Source organism: Trichosurus vulpecula, chromosome 5 (genome assembly GCF_011100635.1).
Source record: "Trichosurus vulpecula isolate mTriVul1 chromosome 5, mTriVul1.pri, whole genome shotgun sequence".
NCBI classification, from domain to species: domain Eukaryota; kingdom Metazoa; phylum Chordata; class Mammalia; order Diprotodontia; family Phalangeridae; genus Trichosurus; species Trichosurus vulpecula.
This window is the reverse complement of record NC_050577.1, coordinates 30829458-30852795: the sequence shown is the minus strand read 5'-3', so window position 1 is coordinate 30852795 and position 23338 is coordinate 30829458. Positions and strand designations below refer to the sequence as shown.

The 23338-nt window shown below is 41.1% G+C and overlaps 1 protein-coding gene across 5 annotated transcripts in view; it reads right to left on the bottom strand.

Moving 5' to 3' along the window:
- THRB (thyroid hormone receptor beta) overlaps positions 1 to 23338 on the bottom strand; it is a 432256-nt gene that overhangs the window by 98838 nt on the left and 310080 nt on the right. For all 5 annotated transcript variants that reach the window (XM_036759243.1, XM_036759246.1, XM_036759242.1 and 2 more), the window contains exon 4: positions 13312 to 13375. In XM_036759243.1, the coding sequence (XP_036615138.1) occupies positions 13312 to 13333 (22 nt within the window). In that variant the 5' untranslated portion in view covers positions 13334 to 13375. The remainder of the gene's footprint in view (positions 1 to 13311; positions 13376 to 23338) is intronic.

Sequence of the window (23338 nt, the reverse complement as noted above, 5' to 3'; positions counted from 1 at the left end):
AGACCTGCCTGTTAAAGGGAGCCATGCCACACAAAAGGTGAAGAACCCTTATTCACTGGGGTTTAAGTCTTTATTATGTATAAGAGGGAGGAGCCCAAGCTTTGGCCCCTCATCACCTTTCACCTGGACTACTTTCAGAGCTTCCAATAGATCTTGTTGCTCCCTCCAATCTCTTCTCTTGTCAATCCACACTTCCCCCACCTACCAAACTAAGATTTCTAATGCTCTTCCTATTTTCTCACAGTGACTCCCTTGCTCAGAGACTTTCAATGGCTTAGAGGTGGGGTTTGTAATTAAAAACATGTTGTATCCTTGGCTTCTAGCACAATGCCTTGTGTACAATACTTTATCAATATTTTTTGAGAGGGTTGCTCCTCTTCCCAAATGACTGTGTTAAAAATTAATAAATAAATTATTAATAATAAATAACTGAAATAATAAATAAATAAATAAAAAGTAATCAATAAAATGTATCTTAAAAATAATAAATGTCTGAATAATTATAAATCCTAAATAAATAAATAATAAAATTTTGACTTGACTTATGGTCAGAGACAAAGAGTAGAATCCTCCTGGACCTTAGCTTCCGCAAATTCTATGCACTAAGATTCCTTACACTTAGGTTTCTAGTACCTGGGAAATAAATCTTGAATATCAGCATGATTAGTAGAAGTGAAAGAATCAGGCTGAATAGAAAATTGATGCGTTCTTGTAGACAGCTAATATTTCCTGCTCAACCTCCATACTATTTTCAAACCTGGCATTTTTGTTCTGTAGCTCAGCCATCAAGGGTTGTTTTTCTAATTAAGGTTCCTTCTGCAATGCCGCCTCCCTCCTCTTCATAAATTTCCCAAATCAGATACAGCTGTGCTTGGAAGGATTCTGTTTCTCACAACTTTGAGCCATCTGCTGGGGATGATGGTTTTGCAAAAGGTCAGTGGCTGCTTATGGTGGTTATGGGCTCCATGTCAAAAAGGGAGGAATTGGGAATAGAGCAGAAATGCCCAATGATGACCGGGAGCAGACAGGCTCTGGTCCTTTCTTGGGACACACACGGTGGCTGGGGAAGTACGGCATGTCCTCATAAAAGAGCAGAGGTGAACTGCATATTTTCTTGGGAATGTAGGGAGAACACCATGTGCCAACCATGTGCCATGTCTGCTTTGTTCCACAGAGCAATTAGGGAAGGACCCAGAGAAAACATGGAATTTGGGAAGTTGAGGCAAGGACCTTGGATTCAATTCATTCTGCAATAATTAATTGAGTGCTGACTGTATGAGACATTGGAGAAATGAAGAAAAAAAGGAGACAGTCCCTGACCTCAAAGAGCTTACATTCTTTTGTGAGGAAGTCATAATTTACAGAAATAAGTGTATGCAAAATATATACTGAGGAAATAGAAAATTTTTTGGGGGGGAGAGGAACTGAGTGGAGAGTGTTACTAAGTGGGGGAGGGGTGGGGCTGTCAGAAAAAGCCTCTTGTAAGAGGTGGCACCTGAGAAAGAAACAAGGCATTCTCTGAGGAAGGGACGAGAGGGGGAATTATAAAAGATGGGTGATGACCCTTTGGTTGTGAAGGAATCATGGGAGATCAGTCTGGAAAGATAAATTGGAATTAGGTGAAGAGGCTTTGAACCTCAAACAAAGGATTCTGTATTTATCTTAGAGACAATAGAGAATCACTGAAGCTTCCTGAAGAGTGGAGTCAGAGGGTTGGACCTGGCTTTATAAAAAGCTGTCAATTGGGCAGTGGTGTGGGGGTGGGGAGGAGAATATGGTGACCCAGTAGGAGCCAACTTCAATAGTCCAGCTGAGAGGTGATGAGGACCTGAACCAGGGTGGGCGCCCTTTAGAATTAAACAATTATTCAAGCAACAAGTGTTTTCAGATATAGGAAAATAGAAAAATGAGCTCCCCATGACTGAATATAAACCCAATGAATAATACATTTTTGTGCTGTTCACATCACCTTGGTTATGGTGAGCATCCTTGGCCAGTGGCCACGCCCATCATGGGCCCCAAAGCTGTTTCCTTTGGTGGGAGGAGGGGGACCTGATCTCTCATCTTCAAGTAAGACAGTTTTGGTCTAAACGGAGGGTGATTTTTCCAAAGAAAAACTATAGCTGAAAAAACAACCATTCTTGCTATAACATGTTCTGAGCTAAGTCACAGCTACTGTAAAATGATGAATGTGTCTGAAATGAGTAACAGGTCCAGCAACAGCTTCATCCATGGAGGCACCCTCCTCTTCAGCCTCAAGCTCTGGGGGCAACTTGGGTGGCAATGATAATGTAAACCACTAACACTTATTTCTTTGTCTTGAGTCTATATCTGATTAAAAAAAATTTTTTTTGGAGTGTTGGGGAACTTCAGGTATGGAAATTCCTTCCACAGATACAGTCTGGCTGCTCTTCCATACCTTATAGTTTTAGAGACTCACCTGTTGCATTGAGAGGTTGATTTACTTACCTAGGCTCACATACATAATATATGTCAGAAATGGGGATTTGGACACAGGTTTTCCTGACTCCAAGGCTGGATTTGTAAAGTTTGCAAGGCTTCTTTCTATACATGATCACATCATTTGAGCTCTAGAGCAGTTAGGTAAGATAGACACAGTAGACAGAAATGTGGAACTTGGAGTCAGAAAAATCTGGATTTGATCCCAACTCTGATACTACCTAGCTGTGTCAAATTATCTGAGCCCTTCAAAGTTATTTCTTATTTTATAAAATGAGGATAATTGAGGGTGTCCCCAAAGTCTCCAAAGCTACCAAAGCTTTAAACGGCACTAAGACTTTTGGGACGCTCTGGAATACCTGTCTCACAGGTTTGTCATGAGGCTCGGATGAGATACCACATAGAGAGTGCTTTGTAAGGCTCTATCACCCAAAATTATTATTACCACTTTGTAAATGAGGAAACTGAGGCCAGAGAGGTAAAATAGCTTGTTCATACTCATACAGCTAGTATGAGCCAGTAATAGGATTTGAATCTGGGTCCTCCTGAATCTTAGTCCATCAGTGATGTCACATTGCTTCCCTCAATGCCTAGGGATAGGAGATGGGGGTCAGGTACAGGGTAGATAGAAAGAATGCTCTGGAAGAAAAGGGGCCATTGATGCTAGCTGCCCCGAATCTCGTGATCTAGGTTGGCCATGTACATTACTTTTCTAAGTCACTTATTCTGAGTATACCTTAAAATACATGGGGCTGGCAGGAGAGGTCCCCGTGTAATGGACAATGGACCTGGGAGTTGGAGGAGCTGGGTTGGAATCTTGCCTCTTCCATCACTCCCTGTTGGAATCTCCCACTCTCAGACTCAGTTTCCTTCCTTGTAAAATGATGGTGTTGATGACATGATCTCAGGTTACTTGTAGGTCTAAATCTACGATTCCGGAATTTATGAAGGTAATCCCTCGGCAAAATTCTAAGTCCACTTGAAGTCTGTCTTAGGAAAGCTCTCCCCTTCCTTTCTGTATCAGATTTCTTCTCCTCCACCGACCATGTCGCCCTCTGGCCGGGCTGTGCTAAGCCTGAGGTCACTCTCCCCAAACCCTGAACTTGTCTGTGACTGATTTTTAGCAGTTAGGAGGAAGATGACTGCACAATCAAGTCAACTGACACGAAGATATTAATGACTGAACAGGAGACTTAACCCTTTCAGCCCGTATGATTTTTTTTCCCAACAGGAGGTTTATTAACCCAAACAAATGTCCAGCTAGTACAATTTCCAACAGTATAGAGTCAATATTTTGGGGCAGAGAGTATCAAAACAAACTTATCTCATACTAGACTTTTGATGCCAGGGAGACATTTTACTTTTCTTCCTCTGACCTACTAAGGTGCTTTGTACACACGTGATTCTTCATGTTTATCATAGATTTAGAACACAAAGGCACCTTAGTGGTCATCTAGTCAAGACTCCTCATTTTCCAGTTCAGGAAAACTGAGTCTAGGAGATATAAAGTTACAGTACTAAGATCACAGTGATGATGACCAGGACCAGAACCATAATAGCAAATCAGGTCACTGGACCAAAGGGTCATAGATTTAGAACTAAAAGGACCTCAGGTAACACCTAGTCCAGGCCTTTCATTCTACAGATGGGGAAATTGAGGCCTAGAGAGAGTAAGTGATTTGCCTAACAAGTAAGATAAGAGGTGGGATTTGAACCCAGGTCTTCTGATTCTAGAGTCAATGATCTTTCTACCATATTGTAAGGTCTCCCTTACCTCTGACTTCAAACCTATTAACCTTTAAATTGCCCTATGCTGCCTGATATGATATAGTATCTCTCTCTCTCTCTCTCTCTCTCTCTCTCTCTCTCTCTCACACACACACACACGCGCGCACACACACACACACACAACTTCTCTTTGAAAAGAATAAGGTGGCCTCAGATTCAGGCCTATTATATCCAAATTAACGTGGTAATTATACAACACCAATGTGCACATCATGTTATCCAAAGCTGGCCAAGCAGTCACAAGATAATTAATCTGAGGGATAAAATTGAGGGTAATTTCTTTTAACTTCAAAGGATCAGAGACATATTTGACTTACCATTGTGCCAGGGAGTGTCAGTGCCAAGTGGAGCTGACCCAACTTGGACCTCCCTGTACTAGGCTGTTTCCCCGAATTACTCACTAGCCTGTCTCTGGGACAGAATTCACTGTTATGCACCCTTACATAGGGTAAGTTCCCAGGTGAAGAGACGGACTAAGAGCTATTCTTATAAAGTAATCCAATGGATCCTCATTAAACGATTCCTCAGACAAGCAAAAGGGAGGTGAGAGTTCAAACTTGAGGCAGTCAATTATTCCATTCAAGCTAGACCCAGATCAGAGGAGGACCCAAGCCTCTAGATTAGTAGACCAGGTCCCAGTGAGCTCTATCTCCACTCACTTAGAAAAGTCTCCCCCTTGTGTGTAAGGGATCCGGTCATGGGTGGAGCTCAGCCCAGCTGCCTTATTCGGGATCTGGACATCCCTCCTTGCCAGTCTCATCTGCCAGCAACTTTGTTGGAAATTCCCTCTTCATAAGCCTCATCAGGCATAGTCAGCCAGCCATAGCCACACAGTCACTGAATTTTGAAGAGGGCTCCCAGCTTTGTCTACCCTGCATGTGTTACTATTGTTGGTGCTCAATAAGTAAATTATTTGGAATCCAAATTGTTATGCTATGAAATCCTTGTAAATGAAATGCGTTTTCTAAAATTCACAAATGCTGTCAATTTCATTTCAAGCAAAGTGAACACTTTACCCATTTCTACTGCTCTCTGTGGCTTGACAGCTGAATGGTTATATTCACTACTGCTTTTATTCCTTTTGGAATCTATAAGACAAGCCAATTGCCATTGCTTCTATAGCCCAGGTTAGCAGCATCTTACCCTCCCAGGTTACAGTATGCAGAACATAAATATGAAAGAGCAATGGAACAAGACTTGTCCCAGGACCATTGCAATTTGAAGCCCATTGAAAAACAGGAGAAGAATGAGATGATGAAGATCACAATTACAATGATGATGATGGCGATGGCGACGAGGACTACTCTGGCTAACTTCCAAATTATGTGGAACGAAGAGCTCTAGAAACATGGAGGTCTAGCAAATGAAACTGAAACCATGTGGGACCAAGATGAAGTTCATATCCTCCCCATCACCCTGTCTGCTATAGGCATTTTCCCAAGTATGGTTTCAATAAGCCTCATAAACAGAACTAAGAGAGACAGAGACGGGCAGACAAATAAATAGACAGAAAAACCAGAAAGCAGACAGAGATAGATATAGATAGATAGAACTAGACAAAGATATAGACATAGACAGGGATAGACTGAGATAGGGATAGACAGAAATAGACAGGTAGACACAGATAAACAGAAAGACAGATTGATATAAGCAGAGATAGATAGAAATAGATAAAGACAGAATTAGAGAAATAGATAAACAGAGATAGACATGGTTGGAAATTGATAAAGAGATAACTATAGATAGACAAAGCTAGAGATACACAGAAATAGAAATAAACAGAGATAGAGATAGAGACAATGCTATAGATAGATACATATACAGGTAGACAGAAGAAGCATTTCTTAAGTGCCTAATATGTGCCAGTAACTGTGCTAAGTGCTACGAAAACCAGACAGTCCCTGCTTTAAGGTGCTCATATTCTCACAGTGGAAGGGAGCTGGGAAGGAGGAAGTAGGAAGAGACCAGCTGCTGTCCCAATACCTTCATTCAATGACACAGAGCAATTATTTCATCCACCCTGGCAAGAGCTCACTAAACATTAAATAGAAATGAATGAAGGTAGCATGTTGACTTTTTTCCTGATTGCCTCTATGGGAACTCTGGAGAATGTAGGCTGAGAATAATAATGAATAATAATGACAGTCCCCATAGAGGACTTGAGAGTTCACAAAGCACTTCCCATAGACTGTCTCCCTTGGGTCTCATAACACACCTATGAGGTAGGCACTCTAGGCCTTCTTATCTCTGCTATACCAATGAGAAACTAAGGTCCGAGAAGTTGTGACTTGTCCAATCACATGGCTAGCAAGTGGCAGAGCTGGGCTTTGTGAAGCAAACATCAATTACGGGCTTGCTGTATAAGAAAAATGCTGTTCATATATGTAATAAAAGGGTTGGATGTCCATTAATTAGACAGTAAATAAAATCATCAAGTTTTGCAAGTGGGTGGTAAACATCTCAGTAAATTGATTCTTGTGGCTATAGGAGGGGTGGCCGAAGAGGGCTGGCCCAGTCTGGAGGAGAAGGTGAAGAGGGGTTTTTTTGGAGTCTTTGAAGAAGGGATGACTCCAATACAATGGACATTAAACACATCATCAGGTCCCAGAGTATCAACAATGATCTATGAAAATAACCAAAGGCTAGAGAAAAATCATTCAGAACAAATTAAAAGGAAATGCATAGAAACAGTTAAAAATGATCACAGCAAACAGAATTGGAATGTTCTCAAAAATTAGCCTCAGAAGATCAATGATTTATAGCAGGCAGGGATCTTGGGGGTCATTCGATCCAACTATCTCATTTTACACTTGAGGGAAACTGAGGCACAGAGGGGTTGTGACATGTCCAGGATGATATAGTTAATGTGTCACTTGCCTTCCTGATTCTAAGCCCCGACACTCTATGCCATGCTACATGTGAAGTAGGAGGCTAATGTTCTGACTTCTTGCTTACCTGGGTTACTCGAGACTTAGCAAGAATGTAGAGGAAAGAACACTGGATATGAAGTCAGGAGATCTAAGTTGAATCCTCCCTCCAACACAAACAGACTGTGGGCAACTCTGGGTGATACCTGTAGTACCTGCTTCTAAGGGGTGTTGTAGGGTTCAAGCATATGAAATATTTTGCAGACTTTCAGGTCAATAACATTTATCAAACACCTACTATGTGTAGGACACTATGCTGGGGATTGAGGACAGGAATGTAACCAGGATCTGCCAGATGCCCAGACCACCTAAAGTAGCATCACCTCAGTGTAATGGAGAAGAGAAGGGGAGAGAAAGAGAACCCACCCGGCCTTCAGAGAGTGGTGCCAGAGTCAACCCTTGTTTACACATTACCATTGTTTCTATCTTCACAGAACTTCTACTAGGAGATAAGTAGGAAGAATTCTCATGAGATTTTCTCCCCCATCCAAATCATTGAGGATAAGAACAGAATGCTTAGCCTATAGTATTATTCTTTCAGGGATAGCTTTGTTATAGTATTTGTTAATATGGTTTAGGCAATGTTTCCGGTTTATTTGAGGACTAAGCTAGCTAAATTCTGATAGGCTTAGCATGAGAATGCTGATGACCAGGTGATGGCTGAAGACAGCTATGAAATAATAATTGTAACATAGGGAGTACAGTGGTCAGGATTCTGGTAGGAAGTAGGGCAGAGGTAGCCAACTCTACTAGCTAGCTCTACCTGGTCCTTTTTATTCATTCTCCTGAGTTGATTTGCATGGCAACCAAGGGGCATTATGGGAGTTGAAAAGAAGCCCTTCACCACAGGTCCACCCTGTACCTTTGCAATTTTGCTAAGTAGATTTCCTAGGATGCCTGGAAGGGACCCAGGCTTCTGACCCAAAGGTATGATTGGAATTCAAAGGCATTTTTAAAATAGAAAATTTTTGAAATTTGAACTCAAATAAGAGTTTAGTTTGAGACACTCTTAGTGGTACTAGGAAAAAACAGTTCAAAAAGAAACTTCAAAATGCTCAAGGTGGTTCTATAGTTAGCTGGCTAGGGGTCTAAGTTACAAAAGAGCTAAAAAACAGCTAAAATAGAGCTGATAAAACCTTTTCCTGTATGGATAGGAGGCTATATTTCCCCTGCTACTTGGAACTACACGTTGGAGGTGTGAGTTGCCCCAGCCACTGGGCTATAGATGAGGGTATTTTTTCTTCTTCTCGTCACTTGTTTTTACCATACCCTTTGATTAAACATCAATGAATAAACATGCCAGTGGAAGTTCCTGAGCTACAAAGGCTGGAGGAACCTTCTAAAATCTTCTAAGAACCTTCTAAGTTTGGGATAGGGCTGGAAGCTCCGGTGTCTATCATGACTAGCTATCGAGATACGATGACTCATACTTCTATAGTGTTGAAAGGTTTACAAAGTGCTTTCCTCCCACCAGGGATGGAGAATTTTCATCTGTGGAGAAAATGCAGCCATTTTAAAATGCTCCTCTCTAAGAAGTAATGGTCACAGATGACCAGTGTCACTTTGAGTGACTCACTGATGGAAAGTTCCATTCGTCCAGATGATTTATCAACAGGAGCGTAATTTTCATTTGCCATTTGGGGAAACTGGGGACCTGAAAAAGTACCAGTGCTTTCCTATGCCATACTGGGAAAATGAAATTGATTTCTTAAAAATGCTTGTGTCTAAAATCTCCACTTGGGCTTTCTACTTTGACAAAAGAAAGTCAATGCCTTCTCCCTCTAATTATTAATTTTTATCTTCCACAATGCTGACCTGTCCTCTTTTCTCTGTCACATCCTAAACACTAGGAGTACTGAGTGTCCCAGAGAACAGTGGTGTGCAATCAAAGCTGAAATTGGTCACGGGTTTTCTTTTTGTCATGGTCACCAAATGGAACTGACAGTGTGGCTGATGTAAAAAAATAGCAGGGCAGAGAAGAAAAGATTGGATTCTATAAGGTAGTTTTCCAAATGATACCTTGCTCTGAGTCTGAGTGGCTTATTCCAAATTGTAATTCTAATTTATTGCTTCAATTTTTAAAAAATGCTGCAAAGATGAAAAAAGGAGTGGCAGAAGTTGTTGACATTTCTTTCTATTCTTTTTACCTTTTTTCAAAAAGGCAAAAAGAGAAAACATTAAAATATGGGGGAAAGGGTTTTAAAAGTAGCCTTGAGTACAATACTCTAGCTGCATTCCATCCAGCTGTCCTGTTCTCTTCAGGGCACATCTAGAATCTAGTGTTTAGTTCTGGTAAATTTATTTTAGGAATGGCATTGATAAGCTGAAGAGTACCTAACTATGGACAATAAAGACAATAAAGAGCCATGTGAGGCAGAGTTGAAGGAACTGGGAATGTTTAACTAGAGAAGAGGAGCCATTGGGGAGGGCATCTATGATGGCTTTCTTCAAGTTGAAGGCTGCCATCTAAAAGAATGGTTAGGCTGCTTCTGCTTGGTTCTCGAGGACAGAATTAGGACCACTGGATAGGTGTTGCAGAGAGTTGGGCTGATTTTAGGGGGAAAAAGCTTCCCAATGATTTGAGTTGCCCAGAAGAAAAAGGGCCCATCTTGATGCATGTTACAGAGGGGATTTTTTTTTCAGTCAACAAACATTCATTTCGAATCAGTGATGTGCTGGGCACTGTCCTAAGCACTGGCTGGGGGCTGGACAAGATGGTCTCTGGATGAGGAGGTCCTTCTAACCCTGAGATTGTGGAGCTCACTCTGAGGAAATCAATCTGAGAAAGAGCAGAATGAAGTTCCCACAGTTATCCGAAGTGAAAGTTAAAAAGAACCCGAATGAGTGTTTGTACAGCTATTTACCAATGACATTTTATTGACATAATTCCAGTTATCTCTTCTTCACCATCAGGGCTCCAGATGTGTTTCATCCATAACTTCTGGCTTGCCAAGATTCATCAACAAAGCTGGGTTTACTGTAGGACCAGTTATGGGGTGTGGCCTGGGGCAAACAACACTCTACTCTCACCCTCCCCTACCATTTCAATTTTTTTGATGGTTTACTGATGCCCTTCGTCTTTATGCCACAGTTATTTATGATGACTTTTGCTCTCTGCCTCCCTGACCATCGAGGAATGGTTCCTTTGCTACAAAAGAGTCAAGCAAAACAACCAACAGAGAAATGCATGCAACTTGCCATACCTATGGGACCTGACCTCTCTGCCTGAATGGTAGGAGCTCTAACACAGTTAAGTTGGATATTGGGGAAAAACTTCCTGATAATGAGAGGTGTAAAAAGTATAATTAGCTTCCTCAGGATGGAGTAGGGTCTCTCTTCCATGAATGCCTCCAACAAAGACTGGACAATCAAATCACAAAATTTGAGAGTAGCAAGGGACCTCAGGGGCCAACACATACACAAAAGGAATCCCATTTGTTGGCTATGTTGTAGTGGTCATTCCTTTTCATGTACTCTTCCCCCCTCCCCATTTTGTTCAGGTGCAATTGGGATAAGATGGACACCAGGAAGAGCCCCAAAAGAGAACAGCAGTCACCAAAAGTGTGTGTGTGTGTGTGTGTGTGTGTGTGTGTGTGTGTGTGTGTAGGAGGAAGGAGTGTCAGAATCTTTGATTCATGGACCTGATGCCTCCCTGAGTCACCAACCAGGGGCCTTGGGTTGCCTTAAATCTGGAGCCCAGGGCAATTAGCATTTCTGGCAATTTACAAATCTTAGGGATGGCCCTGGGAAGATGATGTCTAGATGCTTTTGAATCGGCAAGGGGAAAGCCATCTTTTTTATTTTTAAAGATAAAAGAAACAACAAACTCTACTTATCATCACAGAAACAACTCACATCTGAGATTCACCAGGTAAAAGAAAATGTGCAAATGAAGATCCAAACTGTTTACCTCAGAATATCAACTGAGAGGCTGAGAAAAGCCACAGGCCTCTTTTCACATGAATACTTCTCTCTTTATTTGGAAAACTGCCCTGGAGAAGAGTCAGTGAATGGAGTTTTGAAGATCTGGGATGGATGGTATTCAGCCTTGGATAAGCTATTTAGATACTAGGAAACACTGATGCTCTTGAGCTCCCCAAAGGTCTTTGTCACTTTCTCACCCACGCCCCACCATATACTGTAATGATGTTTGAAGGAAGGCCCTGGGTCCTCCCTCTTGACTCCCAGGTAGTTGGAGAAGTCGGGAGCATTCCTTGGCTAAGATATCCTAAGAAGAGGTATCAGAATTCTAGCCAATTCAATTCATCCAGTCCAACATGATGAAGCACCAACACTTCCAAGGCACTGTATTAGCTCTGTCATCCCAACCCAACTCAACCCAGTGCAGTCCAATCCAAATCATTTATTAAGCGTCTACTATGTTAAAAGTACTTTGCTACAGTAAGTACACATGTTGCATAGTTAATTCAATTCAAGTATTTACTGAGCACTTACTTATGAGGCACAGTGAGAGGTATTAGGGATATAAAGAAAAAAATCCAAAAAATTTCTGCCCTTGAGGGTTTTTATTTTTTTTACATTCTGACTGACAGGGAGCTCCTTGAGGGCAGGGACTATCTTTGGATTCTTTTTGTATCCTCAGCCTTAGCACAGTGCTAGGCACATAGTAGATGCTTAATAAATGCTTACTGTTCAAGTGACTAACTAGGCCTATAAATGGAAAGCCCAGCCCATGGCAATCTGGTGACTTTTCAAGAAAATTCCCTGTGAAGAAGTGAGTTAGGTCTAATCCAGTAAAAACTCCTCTCCAGGTCCTTTCTGATGGCTGTTTGAGACAGTCTCTTCAAAGAATCTGTATGTTAAGGGAAGAGCTTACAGGCCCCTGACCCTACTTATCCCTAAGATCTGTTTGTGGGAGAAGCAATGGGAAAACACTGGCATGGCCATGAAGCAGCAATGCACAATGCTGTGAGCCTATGAAGATCACTAGGGGAAATCATTCTGTTGCTACTGTGCTCTGGTGACTTGGTGCTCACACCCATATTTAATTACTTTCTCTTTCATCTGCCATTTGTCATCCCCTGAAACTCATTTGGTGTTTCTAACTGAGTTTTACCTTATCTTGACCATCCTTCAATAATAAATGAGTAACTCCTCATTTTGACAAAGATACACGAATGCTTTGGGGGCCACCAAGTGTAGAGAATAAATGGAGTCCATAATTAGCTGTATTTTCCTAAATCGACTCCAGGAGCCTGGTAGAGCTAAAACTTCTGATGAGCACTTGCCCAGGGACAGCCTCAGGTGAGAAGCTGTCATTGAGCCTTGAAAACCATATTTTCCTCTATTTCTCTAGTGATGGAGATCTTCAGATATTGGTAGAACTGAGCCTGGAGGCAGGCAATACAGACAGCTGCTTAAGGTCCACTATACAAGCTGGTACAACCAAGGTTTCTTTTCTCCCTCTCTCTCCCTTTCTCCTCTCCTCTCCTTTCCTCTCCTCTCCTCCCCTCCCCCACCTCCCTCCCTCCCCTCCCTCCTTCCTTCCTTCTTCCTTCCTTCTTTCCCAGGTACAGAGTATGGAGAGTTCATTCAGAGAGGATGAAGAACTCCCAGTGTGGAAACTCCCTATGAGCACAGTTTGGTACCTTGTCTGTAGTATATGGGATTAGAGAGTTACTTAGGGTCACAGCAAGATTAAGTGACTTGCCTATGGCCACACAGGTATAATGCCTAAGAGGCAGGATATGAAGCCAGATCTTCCCGACTTTAAGGCCAATCATCCACCCACTATGCTTTGTTATCTTTCTTTATTAATTTGGATATATTTTAATAGAAAATTGTACTTCCCAGGACCTAAAGGTACTTTTTTTTTGCACTGTCAAGTTGCCCACATTATTGTGAAATTTCAAAGGCTTCATTGGTTATTGATAACCAGGGGCACCATTTTTAAACCTTGTGGGGTTTATGCCTGTCTTAGACATAAAGGGGTCCCCACTCCTTTCTGGGGAAGGTTTCGTTGGGTCTAACTATACTGTTATTGCCTTGGAAATAAGGGCTTTAAGACTGTCAAGTTGGTACCTTTCTGAAGTTCCAAAGACTCACTTAGACAGCATTAAAAGGAGGACAGACCCACAAACGACACAAATGTCACCAACATCCAACATAGAGTTACCTGACATACTGTTGGGAGTCATGGGTCAGTAATCATTCTGGATCTTCTTATTTGCTGAAATCACCTGGAAAAAAGAGAAGAGAAAGAATGCTTGTAGATGAACCACTGGCTGAACCCAGCACCAGCATCTCAATTGCCTTTCATTAAAAAAAAATCTCAGCTTGCCTCTGAAGACATATTGTATGTATCATCTTATTTGTCTCAACAACGTGCCTTTATTTTCATTATCCTCTAACTGAAATTTAGCCTTTTAATTATTTGAAAACATGATTCTGGGGAGGGGTCCTTAGGCTTCACCAGACTTCCGAAGGGGGCTACAACACAAGAAAGGTAAAGAATCTCTTTGCTAGAAAATCAATCCTGTAAATATTTTTATCTAAGGGAATGGCCAGAAATTGGGTATTTATTTCAATGTTATTTTAAAGTGATTTTTAAAGCACCCTTAGATCTAAACCCATATGGAATTTTCAGAAGCATAGCCCCCATGCCATATGTGGATGGATTCCCTGTGTCTAAAATAGAGTATGCCAAGGGCGTTAGAAAGAGGATGGCAGCCTGAGGTATCACTTTCTTTTTCTTTTTTTTTAATAAGTTTATTTATTTTTAGTTTTCAACATTCACTTCCATAAGTTTTAAATTTTCTCTGCCTCTCTTACCTCCCCCTCCCTAAGACACCATACAATCTGATATAGGCTCTACACACACACACACACACACACACACACACACACACACACACACACATACACACACACACACATTCCTCTTAAATATATTTTCACATTAGTCATGTTGTATAGAAGAATTAGTATGAATGGGAGTAATCACGAGAAAGAAAAACATAAAACAAAACAAAAAAAGAAAAGAAAAGAATCTGCTTCCATCTGCATTCAGACTCCATATTTCTTTTTCTGGATGTGGATGGCATTTTCCATCATGAGTCTTTTGGAATTGTTTTAAGTCCTTGCATTGCTGAAAAGAGCTAAGTCTATTAAAGTCAGTCAGCACACAACGTGGCTGTTACTGTGTACAATGTTCTCCTGGTTCTGCTCTGTTCACTCAGCATCAGTTCATATAAATCCAGGTTTTTCTGAAGTCCACCTGTTCATCATTTCTCATAGCACAATAGTATTCCATCACATTCATATACTACAGCTTGTTCAGCCATTCCCCAATTGATGGGCATCCCCTCAATTTCTAGTTCTTGGCCACTACAAAGAGAGCTGCTATAAATATTTCTGTACATGTGGGTCCTTTTCCCATTTTTATGATCTCTTTGGAATACAGACCTAGGATTGGTAGTGCTGGGTCAACAGGTACGCACATTTTTATAGCCCTTTGGGCGTAGTACCAAATTGCTCTCCAGAATAGTTGGATCAGTTCACAACTCCACCAACAATGAATTAGTGTTTCAATTTTCCCACATCTTCTCCAACATTTATCGTTCTCCTGTTTTGTCGTGTTAGACAATCTGATAGATATGATGTGGTACCTCAGAGTTGTTTTGATTTGCATATTTCTAATCAATAGTGATTTAAAGCATTTTTTAATATGACTACAGATAACTTTAATTTCATCATCTGAAAACTTCCTGTTCATATCCTTTGACCATTTATCAATTGGGCAATGACTTGTATTCTTGTAAATTTGACTCAGTTCTGTCTGTATATTTTAGAAATGAGGTCTTTATCAGAGACACTAGTTGTAAAAATTCCCAGTTTTCTGCTTCCCTACAAATCTTGGTTGTATTGGCTTTGTGCAAAGACTTTACAATTTAAAGTAATTAAAATTGTCCATTTTGCATTTCATAATGTTCTCTATCTCTTGTTTAGTCATAAATTCCTCCATTGACAGATAAACTATTCCTTGCTTCCCTAACTTGTTTATAGTATCAGGGTTTATATCTAAATCATGTCCCCATTTGGACTTTATTTTGGTATATGGTGTCAGATGTTGGTCTATAACCAGTTTCTGCCATACTATTTTCCACTTTTCCCAGAAGTTTTTGTCAAATAGTGGATTCTTATCCCAGAAGCTGGGGTCCTTGGGTTTATCAAACAGTAGATTACTATAATCATTGACTACTGTGTCTTGTGTACCTAACCTATGACACTCATCTACCCCTCTATTTCTTAGCCAGTACCAAGTAGTTTTAATGATTGCTGCTTTCTGATATGGCTAGGCCACCTTCCCTAACATTTCTTTTCATTAATTCCCTTGATATTCCAGACCTTTTGTTCTTCCAGATGAATTTTGTTATTATTTTTTCTAGCTCTATAAAATAATTTTTGGTAGTTTGATTGGTATGGCACTGAATAAGTAAATTAATTTAGGTAGAATCATCATTTTTATTATATTAGCTCAGCCTAACCATGAGCAACTGATGTTTTTCCAATTAGTTAGATCTGACTTTATTTGTGTGAAAGGTATCACTTTCTAAGCCCATTTCAAGACTAGATTTTAAAAGATCTGCTTAAAGTTTCAAAAGGTTTTAATGAAATCAGTCAGACATGCTGGCGAATATTTCCACCAAAAAGGCTTCACTCAGGCAGGACATTATGGAAACTTAGGTTTAAACATTAATTTAAAAAAAAACTCAAATACTCTGCTTCCTTCTCTCCTTGTTTATGATCACTCCCCAAATTACTTCGCATTAAAATTTTGTTTAAATTTACTTTTCTTCATAAGTAGGTTGCGTCTCTCTAGTAGAATGTAAACTCCCTGAGGACAAGAACTATTTTCATTTTTGCCTTGGGGCTCCAGTGCTTGGTACATTGGACGAGACCTATGATTTCAATGTATGGAACGCCTAGTCTATCAATGCAGGTCAACAACTCTTCTGCAATATGTAGTCTGAGCTGCTTGAGAAGTTAAGATGACATGCCCAGAGTCACACAGCTCAATGTGTCAGGGGAAGGGCTAGAGCCTGGGTCTTCCTGACCTTGAGTAAGCCCTTTATTCACTGTAACACACCGTCTAGCGCATGGTATACACAGTAAATGCTTGTTGAATTGAGCTGAGTTCTCAGAGGGCTATAGAATAGAAACCAGTTCTCTTGACTTCCAGGCCCCCTGCCTTTCCTGCTACACTAGGCAGCAGCAACAGGCTGACCATTCATGGTTCTGAGACATTCTCCACTGCTTTGTGCCTTGGTATGGTCCCTTGGTACTGCCACTCTGCTCTAGGACAACACACCTAGTCCATGCCTACCATGTTCTCAGGTTGCCCCTCAATCCTATTCACTGTTCCAACTTGGTTCTGAATGTGGGTAGATGATGTTATAATCCCTCCAAACTCCCTCCACAACCTGTCAGAGGGCTGGAATAGGTACGGGAACATTGTCTACATCCCATAGGTATGGGAATATTGTCTACATCCCATAGGTATGGGAGCATTGTCTCCATCCCATCTCCCTAGACATGCACGTAACTTACACAATATTTCCTTTATAACTTATGGTATTAACAAGAACATGTCCAAACAGCTAGATGAAGCCTCATTCTGCAATCACAAACATGGAGGATGCAAAACCTCAGCTGTGTCCTAGCTTCAGAAAATAGGTTCACTTATTTTAAAAATTCTTTTTACTTGTTCAAATCCCAAATGAATGTGTGTATATTCTGTAAAAACTGTATAATCTGTGAAGTGTGAATAGTATTTGACAGAAAAAAATCTAAGAAACTTGAATAAAGTAAAATAATTATACCAGTGTGATATTTGGTGTTGGCATAATTATCATATTTCAAAAAACTTGAAGGATTTTTTAAAGCCTATTGTAGCGAGGCTCTTAATAGCCTTTTCAGGTAGGTAGGTACTCATCAAATTAGGTGATTCTCATGCCCACATCACATAAATCCATGTACTAGATGTCAGTAAAGATGCAGCTGCGGAGCATCTGTCCCTTTTCTTCATGTTTAGAGCCTATTTTCTCCACTGTTCCTTCACCTGGGCTATTGCATTAGCCTCCTAATTTATCTCCCTGTTTCCAGGCTCTCCTCTCTTGAATCCATTCTCCAAACACTTGGTGCCAACTTTACCAACTCCTAGGATCTTACCAAGTCCTAGGATGTAGATCTGATCACATCACACACATTATCCCCACCAACTAAACAATCTTTAGTGCCTCCCCTTCCCCCCCAAGATAGGATGCACATGCACAGCCTGGTATTTAAGGTCCTTCTGGTTCCCACCTACCTTTCTGATCTAATTTCATATGCATTCTTAGCTCTAGTCAGGGGCTGCTAGGTGGCAACATAGTGCACAGAGCACTGGGCTTGGAGTCAGGAAGACTCATCTTCATGAGTTCAGATCTGGCCTCAGACACTTCCTAGATGTGTGACCCTGAGCAAGTCACCTAACCTTGTTTGCCTCAGTTTCCTTATTTGTCAAATGAACTAGAGAAGGAAATAGCAAACCACTCCAGTATCTTTCCTTCCTTCCTTCCTGCCTTCCTTCCTTCCCTTCCTTCCTTTCCTCTCTCCCTCTCTTCTTTCCTCTTCCTCCCTCCCTCCCTTCCTTCTCTCTCTCTCTCCCTTCTTTCCCTCCTTCCTTCCTTTTTTCCTTCCCTCTTTCTTTTCTTCCATCCTCCCTCCCTCCTTCCCTCCCTCTATCCCTTTCCTTCCTTCCTTCCTTCCTTCCCTCTTTCCTTACTTCCTTTCTTCCATCCTCCCTCCCTCCTTCCTTCCTTGCTCCTTCCTTCCTTTCTCTCTCTTTCCTTCCTTCCATCCTCCCTCCCTCCCTCCTTCCCCACTCCCTTCTTTCCCTCCTTCCTTCCTTTTTTCCTTCCTTCCCTCTTTTGTTACTTCCTTCCTCCCTCCCTCCCTCCCTTCCTTCCTATCCTTTGCTTTGCTTTATATCTCCAGTGCTTAGCATAGTGCTTGGCACATAGTAGGCACTTCATAAAAACTAGTTGACTGACTGATTATCCTTTGCTGCCCTCTCCCTCCCAAGCTAATATCAAATTAACAAGAACAACAAAAAGAAAGCTCTCCACTCCTTTTGTCCCTGTCCCCGAATATCTGTCTCATTCTGTATCTTGAGTAATCAGCCTCAGGCAGGTGGGGAACATGTTTCCTCCTGGGTCCCCTGGAATTCTCATTGGTTATTGGACTGATCAGAATTCTTTAGGCCTTTAGAACTCTCTCTCATTTTAATGCTGCGGTGTTTGCTGAAATTCTCATTCCCCAGTAGGATGCGAGCTCCTTGGGCACAGGTACTGATTTGTTTTTCCCCAGCCCTTGGCACAATGCCCAGCAATAGCAGGCACTTAATAAATGTATTCCTGTCCTCTTTCCCCAAATCCCCCCCGCCCCATGTCCTTAAAGAAAATTGCTCCATGCATAAGGCATTTGTTCCTAGAACAGAAAAATCCGGCATATATTTTATTAGTCAGATCTTCTGATGAATCAATGGTCCTGTTAGTGCAGGAAGTGCCTCCAGTGCTACTGACTGTGACAGATTCACACACCCACCCAACCTGTGAAATTCTTGCCCCCTCTTTCTCTAAATTGCCCACTGAAGATCTCCCCAGTGGACTGAAGCCTTTGGCTTTGTACTATTTCAGAAATGCCAGTACAGCTCTCGGGCTGGGCATCCGCTGTCCCTCCATCTTCCTGCATGAGTGGCCTCCCTCTGCTGCCATTCAGACACACTTGATTGTCCCATTTTTATTCTATCCAGAGCACAAGTCCTTGTAGGTAACAGGCTTCCGACCACTTACACCCACCATCCATCTTTCCATTGCCCCCTGGGTGACCTGCAATTGTGATTCATCTGAGACCATGTTCCATGACTCACAGGCAGACAGCAACACTGGGAGAATGTTAGAATGACAAAGATGGGCTTTTTTCCAGTGGTAAAGAAGATCCGAATCATTGGGAATGCTATCCAATTGTCCAGATGTGATCTGCCTGAAACCCATTTCCTCTTCAGACCTGGGTCCTGCTCAGTGTCCATCTGCAGATCCTATTGGATACATATCACCTCACACAGGCAGCTAGGTGTGAGCACAATGGATTCAGCGCTGGGCCTGGAGGCAGGAAGCTGTCGTCATTCCTGTAGTTCAGGTTTCAGTCATGTCCAACTCTTTGTGACCCCTTTTGGCGTTTTCTTGGCAAAGATACTGGAGTGGTTTGCCATTTCCTCCTCCAGGAGGCAGGAAGACCTGAGGTCAAAGCTGTGTGACCCTGGGTAAGTCACTAAACCTCTGTCTCAGTTTCTTCATCTTTAAAATGGAAATGATAGGAGCACCTATGTCCCAGGGCTGCTGTGAGGATCAAATGAAAGAATATTTACAAAGCGCTTCCCACGGTGCTCAGCACATAGTGGGCATGATAACAAATGCTTATTCTTTCCATCCATCACTGCTCCACAGGTCTAAGGGATCTCAGAGGTTATTTAATCCAAATTTCTCATTTTACAAATGAGAAAACTGAGGATCAAAGGTAAAGTGACTTGGCCAAAGTCACAAAGGTTACTACCTTTGTAGTAGACAGGATACATACCCATCCACACCCAGTTCCATGAACTGTCCAATCAGTGATGTGTTGTGATCTGGATAATAGGCTTTTAAAATCAACACTCTTTTTCTAGTGTGGATGGCTACCTGACCCTTTTCAAATAGGACAGGAAATGGGAAAAACCATTTATCAAGCACTTATTTCATCATTTGATCAAAGAACTCCGGATCTCACTGATGGGGTCATGTTTTACAGTGTAACTTGACCTGGACAAAGTCATCTGTGAACAAAGAGCATCTGGAGAACCTCACCATTGATAGGAGATCCTCCTTCTAGTTGGCTTCTGAAGATTTGGGGCATCTAGTTAGAGGGTCATAGAATGTCAGAGTTCAAAGGGATTTTAGAGGCCAACTCACCTATACCCATATGCCCACATAGGAATCTACTTTCCCAGCCCACATGCCCCCACAAAATCATAACAGGGTCCTACATCTTGAGCTGGAAGGGAGCTGAGGACCTGAGAGGGTCAGCAATGCGCCCAAAGTCACAGTGGTTCCTAGTGGCCGAGTCAAGATTCAAAGCTCTTGTGATGGCAAGACCAAGCTTCCTTTACATGGTGCCAGGCTGACCCCAATACAGCTTCTGCTTGAAGACAAGCAAGGGAGAACATTTTAAGGGATCCCACTCCATTTCCGGATAGTTCTGATTTTTTGAATGTTTTTTCTTACATCCAACCTAAATCTGCTTTTGCTGATTCTGTTGTCTGAGGTTGAGAAGAATGATTCTAATTCGTCTACCAAATGACAGCTCTTCAAATATCTGAAGATAGATATCTGGAGAAGACAAATCTTAACTTCTTCAGGATAAAACCTGCCATTCCTTCGATTCATCCTCCTGTGCAATGGTGTTGATTTTCTCTTGTGAGACTGGTCACCTTCCTCTGCCTGTTCTCCAAGCCCCCTTATTTTACAGCTAAGGAAACAATAGGTCATAGGAACATAGATTTACAACTGTAAGGGATATGAGAAGTCATCCATTCCAATCTCTTGCTTGTTCTTGTTGTTTGCTTGTTTTTCAGTTGTATCTGACTCTTCGTGATCCTGTCTGGGGTTTTCTTGGCAAAGATACTGGAACAGATTACCATTTCCTTCTCCAGTTTATTTTACAGTTGAGGAAATTGAGGCAAACAGGGTTAAGTGACTTGCCCAAGGGCACACAGCTAGAACATGCATGATGCCAGATTTGAAATCAGGAAGATGAGTCTTCCTGACTTTAAGATGGCACTGTACGCACTGTGGAGCTACCATTTTAAGGTTTAAGAAACTGAAACCTAGAGACACAATGACTTGCCCAAAGACACAGACAGCAAGGACTTGAACCCAAGTTCTTTGTCAGCAAAACCAGAATCCTTTCCGCTCTAGCACACTGCATCTACGATACTTGTAAAAGCTTTGATGAACATATACCTTTGTGGCTCGTATCTTTGCCGTTAAAAACAGATGGCTAAACAAAGATATCTTGTAGTCCTACCTTTCCTGGAATCCCGTGTGATTTCAGTATATGCACCAGACATATGTTACTGAAGAAGAGCCATTCAGAATGAATTTCCTTTTACTAGTCTAAATGGTTTTTAAATTAGTTAACAAAGGTAAGGAAGATCTTATATTCTCCATAGTGGGATATTTTCACATAAAGAGAATTTTGCACCAATTGTGTGATATGATCTGCTTTAGAAAATAATTTGTGAAAGCCTGCATATTCCCTTCTTTATGTGTACACCAAGGATACCCTGTAGAGTTCATAAATGTCGTAAAATTTTACTGACATAAGCAAGCCAACTAGTCAGTGGTTGCTGATTCTCAGTTGCCTTTTCTGGGAGATGGAAAATAAAAGGACCATTTATGACCTTGGTCATTCTTTTAAAATTCTCCCCTTTTTGAAATATCTTTAAAATGGATCTTTGTGAGATTTCGATATTTCATTGCCTTCAGTGAAGGTTCCTTCAGTATGCATTTGGTCAGGGCCTGCTGCCTTCCTTGGCTTCACCTTAAATGCTGTTAGCACTTTGCTTACATGGTATTTGGTGTCCTGAGGTATTAGTCCAAATTGGGAGGTTTTAATATCATTGCTGATGGATCTAGGTCCTTGGGGGAATACTAGCAGGTCTGTTTCACTCACCATTTATTTGTTGTCCTTCCAGTTTTCACCAACAAATACTCTTGGGATGTATGCCATAGCTGGGTTTTCTACTAAAATGTTTGTACGATCACTTTCCCCCCTCAAGTCATCATTTCGTGAGGTAATACCGTTGGCAATCTTCCATATTCCTTCTCCATAATGTTTTGCAAGTTTGTTTATATTCTAAATCACTTCTTGCCTCTGACCTGCCACTTGGAAGGAAGATTATTTGTTGGCTAAGGTAATTTCATGGCCATTCTGGACTCCTAGTTAATGCAACTGTTTTGCATTGAGTTATTTTCTCGAAGAAATGGTGAGAGTCAACGTCTTTATTTTCGTCCATTTTCCATTTTTTGGGACAGCTGATTTAAATAGGTCAAGTTGGAGTTTCTCTGATGACATGTAGTTTCTTCTCTTTATCCTTTCTTCTAACTTAATATTGATATTGGCTTTTCCCCTAACTAGTTGTGATCAGACTGAATGCAGATAGGTCAGAAATGACTCCCGTTTTGATAATTACTTGTTTCATATCAGTTACAATTATCTTCATTTTTGAGTGATATTATTTGGTCTTTTCCAAGTCCATTGCTCTCACTACATATCTTTTATTTCAGTGACATTTTTAATTCTGTAGAAAATATACATGCTATCCCCTTGGGGGAAATAAAATTTAGACAATGTAATCAATAAATAAGCCAATCACAAGTGCTCGATAAGTGTCTACTATGTGCCAGGTACCGAGGATACTGATATAAAATTAAACAAATCTTTCCCTCAAAGAGGTTATATTGTATCAGAGGAAGGAATCTATACTCATGGAAGGAAATGAGAGATTTGAAGAGGTAACTGATTCACGGTCATACAAGAACTCAGAATGAAAAGAACAGAGTTTTAGAGATGGAAGAGATATCAGTGCTCAAAGTCAAAACCATGTACTCTAGTATCAAAAATTCAGTTTAATATTAACTAACTGAATGGAAGCAAGCACATTAGCTTAAACAATTTAATAAACATTTCTTTAAATGAATCAGGTTGTGAGGCTTTCTTTATAGGCCTGTTTCCTCACCCATAAATTCAAAGATTTGGAAGAAATCAGCTGTGAGATCCTTCCAACTGAGAGCTGGATTCTATGGAGTCTCAGTTTTTTGAAAGTGTCTTAAAGCCCACTAACAAAATATGCGTCTAGGCACAGAAACAGAAAAAATTAAGAAGAGGTGGCAAGAACACACAAAAGATCTATACAAGAAATATTTTTAACATCATCAATAACCACAGTGGTGTGGTTACTGACCTCGACCCAGACGGTCTGGAGAAAGAAGTCAAGTGGGCATTAGGAAGCATTTTTTAGAAAATAGTGTTTTATTTTTTCCCCAATTACATGTAGAGACAAT